The sequence below is a fragment of the Staurois parvus genome, unplaced genomic scaffold (genome assembly GCF_062004578.1).
Source record: "Staurois parvus isolate SC_StPar_1 unplaced genomic scaffold, SC_StPar_1.0 ptg002082l, whole genome shotgun sequence".
Taxonomy (NCBI): Eukaryota; Metazoa; Chordata; class Amphibia; order Anura; family Ranidae; genus Staurois; species Staurois parvus.
Genome location: NW_028319878.1, coordinates 60,203 through 74,025, shown reverse-complemented (window position 1 = coordinate 74,025; position 13,823 = coordinate 60,203). Strand labels below are relative to the sequence as shown.

Here is a 13,823-nt window from a genome sequence, read left to right as displayed (position 1 = left end):
CACTGTCCCTGCCCACAACTGCTTGACCCAGCTGCTTGCCTGGGCCCCCCCTACTGGCCAGGGCCCCATACAGGTGGACTGGTGGTACCCCTTCCCCCTCCCCAGTGCATTGTATCCCCTCCCCCCTTCCCCAGGGCATTGCATCCCCCCCATTCCTAGGTAATTGTATCCCCCCCCCTCGCAATGCTCTGTTGGCTTCATGTTCTAGATTCCACGTTTTATGTCAGTACTGTTGCTGTATTTATTACTTTTTGCCCCCCCCCCCCCCCGGCTGTAGTTAGGTAACCATGGCGATAATAACTGCAATATCTTCTCACTAATACAACCAATCAGCGGTCCCTGTAAGAGGGTCTGGTGTAGTCGGGGGATGCGGACGCTCCCTACAGCATAGGGAACAATAGAGTCCTGGTCAACACATCCATGTTCAGGGCCCCCCCCCTCCTCCTCCATCTTCAGGGCCCCCCCTCTTCCATCTTCAGGACCCCCTCCTCCATCTTCAGAGCCCCCCTCCTCCATCTTCAGGGCCACCCCCCACCATCTTCAGGGGCCCCCCCTCCATCTTCAGGGCCCCACCATCTCCAGGCCCCCTCCCTGGGGAATGGAGGGTCCATATGCTGCGTGGCCCCGGGGCGTGGAATGGGCTCAGTGTTCCTCTCTGTAATGTACTTTGTGTTCTCTCTCCAGGGACCCCGGATGGCGCCCCCAATTCATCGCTCACAGAGACGCAGGTAAGAGCCAACATCAGATACCATTGAATAGACGATTTTCGGGGTAATGAGGGGGGCGGGGGTGAGGATGGTGGGGGGGTGGGGGACGGTGGGGGGGTGCTGGTGTTAGTTCCATTCCCCATCTTTATGAATGGATGGGTGTTCTTGGTCTGGTCAGGATTACGCAGCATGTGGATCGATTGCTGTAAATCTTTGGGGTCGGTGAGGACGGTTGGGGGGGGGGGGGGGTGAGGACGGTGGGGGGGGTGTTAGTTCCATTCACCATCTTTATGAATGGATGGGTGTTCTCGGTTGCATGACCTGGTCAGGATTGCACAGCATGTGGATCGATTGCTGTAAATCTTCGGGGTCGGTGGGGGGGGCGGGGGTGAGGACGGTGTGTGTGTGGGGGGGGGGAGCGGTGGGGGGGTGTTAGTTCCATTCCCCATCTTTATGAATGGATGGGTGTTCTTGGTCTGGTCAGGGTTGCACAGCATGTAGATCGATTGCTGTAAATCTTTGGGGTCGGTGGGGGGGGGGGGTGAGGACGGTTGGGGGGGGGGGGGTGATAGTGGGGTGGGGGGTGAGGACGGTGGGGGGGTGTTAGTTCCATTCCCCATCTTTATGAATGGATGGGTGTTCTTGGTCTGGTCAGGGTTGCACAGCATGTGGATCGATTGCTGTAAATCTTTGGGGTCGGTGGGGGGGGGGTGAGGACGGTTGGGGGGGGGGTGATAGTGGGGTGGGGTGGGGGGTGAGGACGGCGGGGGGGTGTTAGTTCCATTCACCATCTTTATGAATGGATGGGTGTTCTTGGTCTGGTCAGGGTTGCGCAGCATGTGGACCGGTTGCTGTAAACCTTCGGGGTCGGGGGGGGGGGGGGGGGTGAGGACGGTTGGGGGGGTGAGGACGGTTGGGGGGGGGGGGAGGGGGTGAGGAAGGTTGGGGGGAGGGGGGGGTGAGGTGCAGTTCATGCGTCTGCAGATACAGAAATGTTCCTTCGATCCGAGCGGCAGAGGAAGGATTCGGTTGCATGCGATGGGACATTATAGGGTGGAGCTGGGCGGTTGGTGATAACATGAGAACACAGAGCCCTGCGACCGTCAGATACTGTGAATCAGGAAAGAGTCTCACTTTGTTACTTTGTTGCGATGAAAGGTTACAATGGAGCGGAATTACGGCGAGAGGACCGGTGGAAGGCAATGCAGGCGACCGCCGAGAAGTGGCTGAGCTACACGGGAGTGTTCAGCAGCTCAGATGTCCTCAGGCTGGTCACATGACCCACTGCGTCTTCTTGCCCTTTGCCAGGGGCCGTCCTCTGTTGATGCCCCTCTAGGGAAAAGGATGATTACCCCCCCCTCCCCCATCCCCCCTCCCCATCCTATTGATTCATAGTGTACCTTCAGCTGAGACTGAGGGCATCTTGTGGCAGAATAGAGGTACTGCATGGACAAGTAATATAATAATAAAACATAAAGCCACTAATAACGCAGAGCGCAGACCACAGAGCGCAGACCACAGAGCACAGACCACAGAGCGCAGACCACAGAGTGCAGAGCACAGACCGCAGAGTGCAGAGCGCAGAGCACAGACCACAGAGTGCAGAGCACAGACCGCAGAGTGCAGAGCGCAGACCGCAGAGTGCAGACCACAGAGCGCAGACCACAGAGCGCAGACCGCAGAGTGCAGACCACAGAGCGCAGACCGCAGAGTGCAGAGCGCAGACCGCAGAGCACAGACCACAGAGCGCAGACCACAGAACACAGACCACAGAGCGCAGACCACAGAGCGCAGACCACAGAGCGCAGACCACAGAGTGCAGAGTGCAGACCACAGAGCGCAGACCACAGAGCGCAGAGTGCAGACCACAGACCGCAGAGTGCAGACCGCAGAGCGCAGACCACAGAGCGCAGACCACAGAGAACAGACCACAGAGAACAGAGTGCAGACCACAGAGTGCAGACCACAGAGCGCAGACTGCAGAGCACGGAGCGCAGAGCACGGAGCGCAGACCACAGAGCACTCAGAGACAGGCGATGGGGGACTTACAGTACTAATACCTAAACCAAGGGAAGGGGTGTCAGAATGCGGCACTTACCTGCAACAGCCTCCCAGACTCTGCCATTATGCACCAATCCCAGGGTGCCCCAATGGGCACAACTCCAATGGTTCAGGGAAGGGTTGAGTTGGCCCCACACTCCTTCCATCTCCCAAACCTCCATTACGGCCCGGCACTATATTGGCTGCCATGCTGGCCATTTGCAGTTTACAAGGAGCACCTCAGTACTCAGGATGCAGGCCTGGCCTGGGGTCCAAGAAAGGTCCTTGGGACAACAAGATCCATAGAAAGTGGTTATAATCCCTCTATACTCCCAGTGAGGTGATAGAGATGTAACTCCTCCTACATAAGTTGTACCTGTTTATCGATAGCCATCTGTCTCCTAATGCCATTTAAAGTACAGAATATATACAGCTTGCCTGAGCTTTCAGAAAGCAGGCAGCGGGGAGCTAAAGTTTCACTCTGCAGAGCTCAGTGAGAGCTGATTGGAGGGAAGGGACATCCCCCCCTCCCCTTCCTCACAAAGGAACAGAGCTGAGGCTGTCAATCACAGGCTGTGTGCTGGAGCTTCATCCCCTGTCACCTTTTTATTTCTTGGTGTCAGAGACGTGACTCACGCAGATAGCAGACAGAAATGACACTGAGTGCTCTGGACTGAGACAAGTACACACTATAGAGGGATGTGCTTTGTTCATATTTCATGTCTGCGGTTTACAACCACTTTAAAGCGGAGCTCCACCCAAAAGGAGAAGTTCCAATTTAATGCTTTGACCCCCGCTCCCCATTAAGGATTGGAACCTTTGGGGAGTGGGGGAGGGGAGCGGGTACCCGAATTTGACAGGCACCCGCTCCCCCCCCCCCCCCCCCCCCGTAGTCTTCTGGGACACGTGACAGGTAAGTGGCTGCATTCTAAGAGTCGGCAGATACAGATTTTGTACAGAGTTTCTAGCTGTTGACTTTTCATTTTTTTTTCAGCTGGAACTCCACTTTACTGTAAAACTTTAATTTCCTTTTTTCATATATTTTTGGGTGGAGTGGAGGGGGATTAGAGCTCCTGTCGGGTTTTTATTGCCGTCTGTGTCCTTGGTGGGGAGAATCACCTTCCCTCTTTTGTCCTTTTTATCAGTTTTATCAAAACTAGAAGAAAATCCCAAATTTTGGGTTGACATCAGAACAGTGATAGAGGGGAGATCTTCCAGCGGGGACACTGGTTCTGGTGGGGATTCCCTCATTTTGGAGGGCTTCCTCTCTCTTCCTGCCTTGGCAATATCACGGGAAGTGACTAAACGCACGGGTGTCAAACTGGCGGCCCTCCAGCTGCTGCCAAACTACAAGTCCCATGAGGCATTGCAAGATTGACAGTTACAAGCATGACTCCCAAAGGCAGAGGCATGATGGGACTTGTAGTTCCACAACAGCTGGATGGCCGCAGGTTGGACACCCCTGGGGGAAGGACTGACATTGGGTTCGCCTGGATAGGGGGCATCAGTGGTTCTTCTTGATGGACAAGTTGAGGATTCCAAGTTGCTGGAGAACACAGAAGTTAGGTGAATGTTCGCTCATGTTTTAGGGGGTGGGGGGCGCCCTGTATGCGAAGTGCGCCTTTTATGCCCCGCTTCAGTCAGAGAGGACCAAGTCGTAGAATATCTCATCGAACATTTCTCTCCTTCCACAGATGGTGCAATGTCTGGGCTTTGTCATCTACCGAGCGCTGGACTGGGGGCTGGATGAGAGCGAGGAACGGGAGCTCAGCCCGCAACTGGAGCAGCTCATTGACCTCATGGCGGCCAGCGACTCGGAAGGCTCCATGGCAGATGAGGGCTATGAGGGCACCGAGGATGAGGATGAAGAAGGACCTCCTCGGGTGGTGCGCAGCTTTTCGGCAGTCATGCGTTTCTGCGCCTCCCACCTTCCAGAGCCCAAGGAGGCGCCGATCCACTACCAGGCGGTTTGCAGGGCTCTGTTCGCAGAAACGATGGAGCTTCAAGCCTTCCTTCATAAAATACGGGAGGCCAAGGAGGTAGGAGAATGGAAAACACTCAACGCCAGATGACACCAGAGGACACCAGATAGCGGCAGATGACACCAGATAGCGGCATGTAGTGCCAGATGACACCAGATTACTCCAGATAGCGGCAGATGACACCAGATAGCGACATGTAGCGGCAGATGACACCAGATAGCGGCAGATTACACCAGATTACTCCAGATGACACCAGATAGCGGCAGATGATACCAGATAGCGGCAGATGATACCAGATAGCGGCAGATGATACCAGATAGCGGCATGTAGTGCCAGATGACACCAGATTACTCCAGATGACACCAGATAGCGGCAGATGACACCAGATAGCGGCAGATGACACCAGATGACACCAGATAGCGGCAGATGACACCAGATAGCGGCAGATGACACCAGATGACACCAGATAGCAGCATGTAGCGGCAGATGACACCAGATAGCGGCAGATGACACCAGATAGCGGCAGATGACACCAGATAGCGGCAGATGACACCAGATAGCGGCAGATGACACCGGGCTTTTCACTTTTTTTAGTGAACACAAAGCTAACGCAGATTTTGCTCCTGCAGATGCTGATGAAGATGAGGGCGGAGGAAGCTGAGCCAGACGGACTGGTGAACCTCCAGAACACGGACTGGGTAAGGAGGAGGGATGGATGTCTGGAACGTGGTGAGATGTGATGGAGCTCTCAGCATGGATTGGCCCCCATTTAGGAACTTGGCACCCGGCACGTCCTCATCACTCCCACTCCGCCATTTCTACGTATTATTGGAGGATAAGAGATCCTTCTGCCACCTCCCTCCCCTCCCTGCCCACCGTGCTGAACTGGCCCCCCCAGATGACAACTGACCTTGCTATCATACCACCAACCCCCATTCACCCACCCAACCCTCCTTGGGCCCTCCACCTCCACTCTCTACCACCAACCCCCATTCATCCCCCAACCCCCCGGGCCCCTCCACCGCCACTGTTCACCATCAACCCCCATTAACACCCCAACCCCCCTGTGCTGCCTCTCCACCACCAACCACCATTCACCCACCAGCCCCCCTCGGTCCCTCTGCCACCACCAAGCCCCATTCACCTCCAACCCCCCCCCCCCCCCAGGCCCTCCACCGCCACTCTCTACCACCAACCCCCATTCATCCCCCAACCCCCCCTGGGCCCCTCCGCCACCACTGTCCACCTTCAATCCCCATTCATCCCCCAACCCCCCGGGCCCCTCCACCGCCACTGTTCACCATCAACCCCCATTAACACCCCAACCCCCCTGTGCTGCCTCTCCACCACCAACCACCATTCACCCACCAGCCCCCCTCGGTCCCTCTGCCACCACTCTCCACCACCAAGCCCCATTCACCTCCAACCCCCCCCCCCCCCCCCCCAGGCCCTCCACCGCCACTCTCTACCACCAACCCCCATTCATCCCCCAACCCCCCCTGGGCCCCTCCGCCACCACTGTCCACCTTCAATCCCCATTCATCCCCCGACCCCCCCGGGCTCCTCTTCCTCCAGTGTCCACCTTCACCCACCAGCCCTCCGCGGGCCCTATGCTGCCACTCTCCACCACCAACCCCCATTCAAACCCCAGGCCCCCCTGGGCCCCTGTGCTGCCACTTTCCATCATCAACTCCCATTCACACCTCAACTTCCCCCGGGCCCCTCCACTGCCACTCTCCACCACCAACCCCCATTCACACCCAACCCCTGCCCCCCCCAGGCCCTACCACCGCCACTCTCCACCACCAACACCCAAACCCCCCCCCCCCCCCCGGACCCTACCATCACCACTCTCCACCACCAACTCCCATTCCCGTTTTCCGTCTATTTACATCCTTTTTTTATCCGGGTTTTGTCCGTTCAAAAAAAATGGATGTTAGTCCATAGAAATACATGGGGGTCCATTCTTCATCCGTAAACAGACATACGGAACACCCGGACCTTAGGGTTCTAGAAGAGCGTCTCGGGGATCTGCCCCCCAGAGTAGGGATTGGCTGTTTGGGAGATTTTGTTGAACTTCCATCCCCAGAAACCCGAGAAGTGAGAAGAAATCCCCTCTCATATACTCGCAGCAAATTGTAGGCAACTCCTGCGGAATCGGCCGAAATTCGTTCCACGGGCGACCCTGTCAGCAGCACCCGGCGTGTTCCAAGTCAGCTCTTCAGAAAGGGGGCTAACCGCACTGCTCCTTGTAGCCGGGGGCCGCTGAGCAGCTGCTGAGGGTGCGGCTCGGATCATCTGGCCCTAATGACAGCTAATTGCTCCATCTGCTTCCACATCATTGATTTGTGGGCCCGACGCACACAGGACGCAAAATAAACTCCTAGAAGTCGTCCTGATAGCAGCGACTTTGCAGAAAAAACGTCACTTGCTCGCAAAAGTATCCAACACGTTTACCAGCGTTTACATGCGTCAAGCCCTTCATTTTATTGGCCGCAATGATCATTTATTCTTGCCATTGAAATGAATTATCGCCACTAGCGTTTAGGCACGTTTGGATGCGTTTAGTGATTCCATTACCAACAAATCAGCATTGCCATCGCCTTCATCTCTGTTGTCACATTTCCCTTCAAGTGCCGGTCATACCGCTGCGATTTCAGGTGCAATTGGCAAATTGAGATCACATCTGGCGAATGTGAATGTCGCTGTCTTCACGCGTGCGATTTGCTGCTGCGCAATTTCTAAAGTAGTTCTCGCGTGACTTTTTCTGCAGTTTTGTTGCGATTTCACATACATAGAATAGAATGGAAATCACGCTGCAAATTATTTATTATTATTATTAATTGCAAGAGATGTTTGAAAATCTTCACAAGTCGCAATAAATTCTATAGAAATCGCGCTGAAATTGCGCACAAATCGCAAGCTTTTAAATCGCAGCGGTGTGACTGGTGACTTAGGGGGGCTGGGGCAATCCATATCCCTGCCAGGGGTGCTGACAATAGCTCAATGCGTTTTTTAGCATTTTTTGCAGAAACGCACTACGGCTCGGTTCATACCTACGCAGTTTGCTTTTGATCCGTTTTTGCATTTCGCTTTGTATTTTTAAATGCATGTTTTTACCGCGTTTTGCGCTTTTTTACAACTTTTCTTTTTTTAAAGGGGAAATGTTTTTCTTGCTGGCAGGCTAAAAGCACAAAACGCAGCAAAAACGCACCACATTCGCTTTGTATTTTTAAGTCTAGGTTCACACCTAAACGTTTTCCATTGCGTTTTGCATTTTGTAGAGACGCACAGCAGTCCACTTAACATGATTTCCTATGGGACGGGTTCACATCTCCGCGTTTTGACCTGCTGCAGTTTTTTGGAAAGGGTCAGGGACTTTTTTTAATGTAAAAAAGTTGTATTTTTGGTTCTATAGACTAAAATGGAAACGTTGCAGAAATGCATGTATTGCGTTTTTTGTGCCTTTTACGTTTTAATCTGCCCAGCAACAAGTTAGCAAAAAACAAACAAACTGCAAAACGTGTCAAAAACGCACCGCAAAAAGCACTGCAGAGACAGATTAAATGCTAGCCCCCAGAAACACCGATCCGACTTTGAAATTGTGCGACTTCCAGTGAAGGGTAGCATTCTGACTTGCGTTACGACTTGGAAGACGCAGATTTCTATGTAAGTCGCACCGGAAGTGGTGTATGCACTACCTTAGACATTGGTGCTGAATTGGAACCGCACCAAAATGATCGCTGTACCTGCAGACAATGGGGTGCTACTTACCATGCGATTTCCAAGTCATATGGCATGCCGCGGCTCCGGCACACCCGTGTGTGATAGTCTGCCCCTCCCCCAGTCTTAGTTTTTTGGACAGCTTGGTGCGCATAGAAATATGCGGGTCAAAATGATAAAGCGATACAACAGTCATTGATGTTGGGAATATTATCACCGCAGTTATTAGACGGATGCAATAATTATGATGCAATGTAGTCCTTTGATCCCGCCCAAAGTTCAGTCCACGCTGGCCCTGCACGGGTTTTAAAGCTCTCTGGCAGCAGATGGTGGAGGAGTTGTGTGGGAGAGTCTCGGTGTGGGAGAGTCTCGGTGTGGGAGATGTTTGACAGCCTGACCTGTAAGATCCTCATAGCCAAGTATGAAGTGAGTGCCCCATAGAGGTGTACATGGAGCACAGCCTGCCCTGCCGACGGTGTACACAGCACTGAGCGCGGTCCTCCCTGCCGGCGGTGTGCACATCGCTGAGCGCGGACAGTCCTGCCGGTGGTGTGCACATCCCTAAACGCGGTCCGTCCTGCCGGTGGTGTGCACATCCCTAAACGCGGTCCGTCCTGCCGGCGGTGTGCACATCCCTAAACGCGGTCCGTCCTGCCGGCGGTGTGCACATTGCTGAGCGCGGACAGTCCTGCCGGTGGTGTGCACATTGCTGAGCGCGGACAGTCCTGCCGGTGGTGTGCACATTGCTGAGCGCGGACAGTCCTGCCGGCGGTGTACGCAGCACTGAGCACGGTCCTCCCTGCCGGCGGTGTGCACATCCCTAAACGCGGTCCGTCCTGCCGGCTGTACACATCGCTGAGTGCGGTCAATCCTGCCGGCTGTACACATCGCTAAGTGCGGTCAATCCTGCACACACCACCATGTCTTGTTGCGTCGCACACACGACGTCTTTCGGTCTCTGTTTTGCCGTGTGTTCCGTGCTCTGCGTCACGCAGTATTTTTTATGTTGCACGTGTATGACGCACATCTGCGCACGCGGGACCATGTACTCGGTGCTGTGCGCGTTACACTTGGTGTCCTGTGCTCTGCAGGCTCGTTTGTGGGTGCAGCTGATGAGAGATCTGCGACATGGGGTGCAGCTGAAGAAGGTGCGGGACAAGACCTTCAACTCTCTGCCCACCGAATACCAACTTACTCCCTTCGAGATGCTGATGCAAGACATCCGGGCGCGCAACTACAAACTGCGCAAGGTCATGGTGAGTGCGACTTCTGTGTTCTGGGGGGGGGCTCGGGGGTGGGGGGCTTGTCCCAGGAAATGTTGATTTATTATCAAAACTGATGGATCGTGCCAAAAAATTCCTCTGTGTGTTCAATGGAAACCTCTACTGAGAGCAACGAGGGAAATCACCACATTGCGGGGGAGGGTCAGCACTGGCCGCCCTGCATTGCTCTCAGTACAGGTTCTCTTTAGAGCTCATCTATCACATGTGAAGGAAGAAGATCTGATACTCCGACATGTCGTCATATTATATAGATGTGTGTGTATATATATATTGTGTGTCACCCTAACACCCGGTGGTTCTTAGTTTCGGGGATTTTGGTTGCCCCCCCACGTCCTGAACCCTAACTTTAAAGGCTGACCCCTCCAGTCCTGCATAGTCGGGGGGGGGGGGGGTCCTGGGAGGTATTCCGCTGTGCAGCTTTTACAAATGCTGAATAATGTTCATGCAATACCTGTAGGCCACCATCTGCATCCCCCAATGACTCTCATGGCGATCTGCGCCCCCCTCCTGTCCCGTTGCTAGGACACTGTAAATGTAGGGGACGCGGCGCATGCACAGCAGAGTGCACACTGGCTCCAGTGGTGGCAGGGGCAGGTTTTCAGTAGCTGGAGTATCCCAGCAACAGGATAGGGTGCAGTTATCCTTGAGAGTTTTTCATCCAGGCTTTTGGGGTGCAAATGGACTGTTGGTATTGCAGTTTTATTACCTCCTAGGGCCCATTGACTGCATCGGATGGTTTCTTTAAAATTGAACTCTTTAAGAGCGGAAATAATCTCATTGATTTAACTGTTTCCCAAAACCACTACAGTCAATGCCGTGAATGTCACAGTTGCTCGTGCATTAAACTGAACTGTCAAACCATCGAATGGCTGGTGTCATAACTGATGTCTTCTGTGCAGCATCATGGCAACTGTAGGTCAACTGAGTCCAAGATGGCCCCTTCCTTGGCTGTATAACAGGAGTGTCAAGCTCAATGGACCACTCAGTCTTTTTCCTGCCATCACTTTTCTATGTTTCTACCAGTCTGGAAAGGGTTACAAAGCCATTTCTAAGACTTTGGGACTCCAGCCAACCACGGTGAGAGCCAAATGGAGAAAACTTGGAAGAGTGGTGAACTTTCCCAGAAGTGGCCAGTCGACCAAAATGACTCCAAAAGCACAACGACGACTCATCCAGGAGGTCATAAAAGAACCCAGAACAACATCTAAAGAACTGCGGGCCTCACCTGCCTCAGTAAGTCCATTGTCATGATTCAACAACAAGAAAGAGACTGGGCAAATATGGCCTCCATGGGAGAGATCCAAAGCCACTGCTGACCACAAACAACACAAGGGCTCGTCTCACATTTGCCAAAAACATCTTGATTATCGCAAGACTTTGGGCTGATGAGACAAAGGTTTAACTTTTTGGAAGGTGTGCGTCCCGTTACATGTGGCGTAAAACTAACAGCATTTCATAAAAAGCACATCGTCCCAACTGTGAAACGTGGTGGTGGTAGTGTGATGGTCAGGACCTGGACGACTTGCCATCATTGATGGAACCATGAATTCTGTGCTCTACCAGAAAACCTGAAGGAGAATGTCCGGCCATCAGTTCCTGACTTCAAGCTCAAGAGCACTTGGGTTATGCCGCAGAAAATGATCCGAAAACGCACCAACAAGTCCACATTCTGAATGGCTCAAGAAATCCAAAATGAAGGTTTTGGAGTGGCCTTGCCAAAGTCTGGACTTCAATCCAATGGAGATGCTGTGGAACAGGCTGTCCATGCTGGAAAACCCTCCAATATGGCTGAATGAGAAAAAATCTGAAAAAAAAAAGTGGGCCAAAATTCCTCGACAGCGATGTTGCCAGTCATGGATCAAACGCTGGATTGCAGTGGTTGCCGCCAAGGGTGCCCAACCAGTTATTCGGTTCAGGGGGCAATTACTTTTTCACATGGGACCAGGCAGGTTTGGACAGCTTTTTTTCCCCTTTAATGAAATCCTCATTTAAAAAAAACTGCATTTTGCATTTCCTCGGGTTATCTTTGTGTCACATTAACATTTGTTTGATGATCGGACCAAAAAAAAAAAAAAAAAATCAGGAAGGGGGCAAATACTTTTTCATAGTACCATACATTGCACATCTACATGGCACCTTGCATTACAGTCCCCTCTGCAATAAAGAGCCGTCTGCTCGCAGGTTTATTTATTTTCCATTTTAGTTTTGGTTCAACACAATTCTTACCTGTGTTTCCTGAAAATAGGATAGTAAATACCTATCTCTTACTTGCCCGAGAGATACTCTGCAGAGTATTGATTTCTTAGCCCCCCCCCCTCCCGCTGTGCTCAGTGGTTCCTTCTGTAGACCTCTATATCACTACAAGACACAGTAGTAATGTAGGGGTCGGCAGATTAAACCACTGTGAGCATCGTGGGGGGGGGAGGAAATCCAAGACTCCAAAAAGTGCATTCTGAGTTTTTTGTTTTATTGTTTTTTGGGGGGGGGAAGGGCAGTTTTTCTTCATTAAAGAATCATTCACTCAGCACAGCATCCCTGCACATACATGCTAATGATCTTGTGGCTGATTATTTATTTTTTTATTATAGGTACTCATAGAGCATAGAGCGCTGTCATTTTACGCGGGGTGTTTAATGATGTATTCTATTATTTGACAGGTAGGGGGAGACATCCCTCCAAAGGTCAAGAAAGATGCACATGAGCTAATCCTGGACTTCATCAGGTCCCGTCCTCCTCTCAAGCCAGTAAGGTCTTCTCTAGTTCTCTCTCCAAATGCATTCTGCACTAAATAGGAACTGTAGATGGGCTTAGCATGTTCTCTTCTCTGTAGGTGTCCAGTAGGAATCTGCCGCCATTACCTCTCCAACAGAGGAGTCTCCACGAAAAGATTTTGGAGGAGATTAAACAAGAGCCAAAGCTGCGCCCTGTGGAGACTCGGCAAAGAGGGCAGAAAGGTAATGTGGTCTGAGAGGGCTGGTCTCCTCTGTGCAGGTAGATATGTCAACCCACGACCAAACCAGTCCATTAGAGGTCATGATGGGGTGGGGCCTAGAGCCCATTAGAAGTCATGATTGGGTTGAATGGGGTCGGGGTCTAGAGCCCATTGGAGGTCCTGATGGGGTGGTGGTCTAGAGCCCGTTGGAGGTCATGATGGGGTGGTGGTCTAGAGCCCGTTGGAGGTCATGATGGGGTGGTGGTCTAGAGCCCGTTGGAGGTCATGATGGGGTGGTGGTCTAGAGCCCGTTGGAGGTCATGATGGGGTGGTGGTCTAGAGCCCGTTGGAGGTCCTGACGGGGTGGTGGTCTAGAGCCCGTTGGAGGTCAATATGGGCTGGTGGTCTAGAGCCCGTTGGAGGTCCTGATGGGGTGGTGGTCTAGAGCCCGTTGGAGGTCCTGATGGGGTGGTGGTCTAGAGCCCGTTGGAGGTCATGATGGGGTGGTGGTCTAGAGCCCGTTGGAGGTCATGATGGGGTGGTGGTCTAGAGCCCGTTGGAGGTCATGATGGGGTGGTGGTCTAGAGCCCGTTGGAGGTCATGATGGGGTGGTGGTCTAGAGCCCGTTGGAGGTCAATATGGGCTGGTGGTCTAGAGCCCGTTGGAGGTCAATATGGGCTGGTGGTCTAGAGCCCGTTGGAGGTCCTGATGGGGTGGTGGTCTAGAGCCCGTTGGAGGTCCTGATGGGGTGGTGGTCTAGAGCCCGTTGGAGGTCATGATGGGCTGGTGGTCTAGAGCCCGTTGGAGGTCATGATGGGGTGGTGGTCTAGAGCCCATTAGAAGTCATGATTGGGTGGGATGGGATGAAGGTCTAGAATCCATTATATGTCAGCAAGTGAAAGCGAACAACACTAACTGAATCATCCATTTTTGGTTTGATTTGCTCCTTGGAAAAGCCATACTTTGTTTTCATTAAAGGTTACTTCGTCCTCATTAACATTTTGCATGAGATACACAATGACCAAACGTTTTGGACATCGCTACAAATTGAGAACTTTCCTTTTGAACGTTGAATGCAGAGACATTTTAGATAATTGTACTCTTCCAGCCTTGTGGTGACAGTTTGGTGAAGACCCTTTTCTGTCCCCCCATGACT

At 52.7% G+C, this 13,823-nt stretch overlaps 1 protein-coding gene across 1 annotated transcript in view; it reads left to right on the top strand.

The window, feature by feature from the left end:
• The first annotated feature begins 676 nt into the window (after window positions 1–676).
• Window positions 677–13,823, top strand: part of SPIRE2 (spire type actin nucleation factor 2) — a 36,364-nt gene continuing 23,217 nt past the window's right edge. Inside the window, 6 exon segments of the mRNA XM_089664869.1 lie at window positions 677–728; window positions 4,442–4,786; window positions 5,359–5,427; window positions 9,544–9,708; window positions 12,393–12,479; window positions 12,566–12,689. Coding sequence (XP_089520995.1) covers window positions 4,442–4,786; window positions 5,359–5,427; window positions 9,544–9,708; window positions 12,393–12,479; window positions 12,566–12,689 — 790 coding nt within the window. The 5' untranslated portion in view covers window positions 677–728.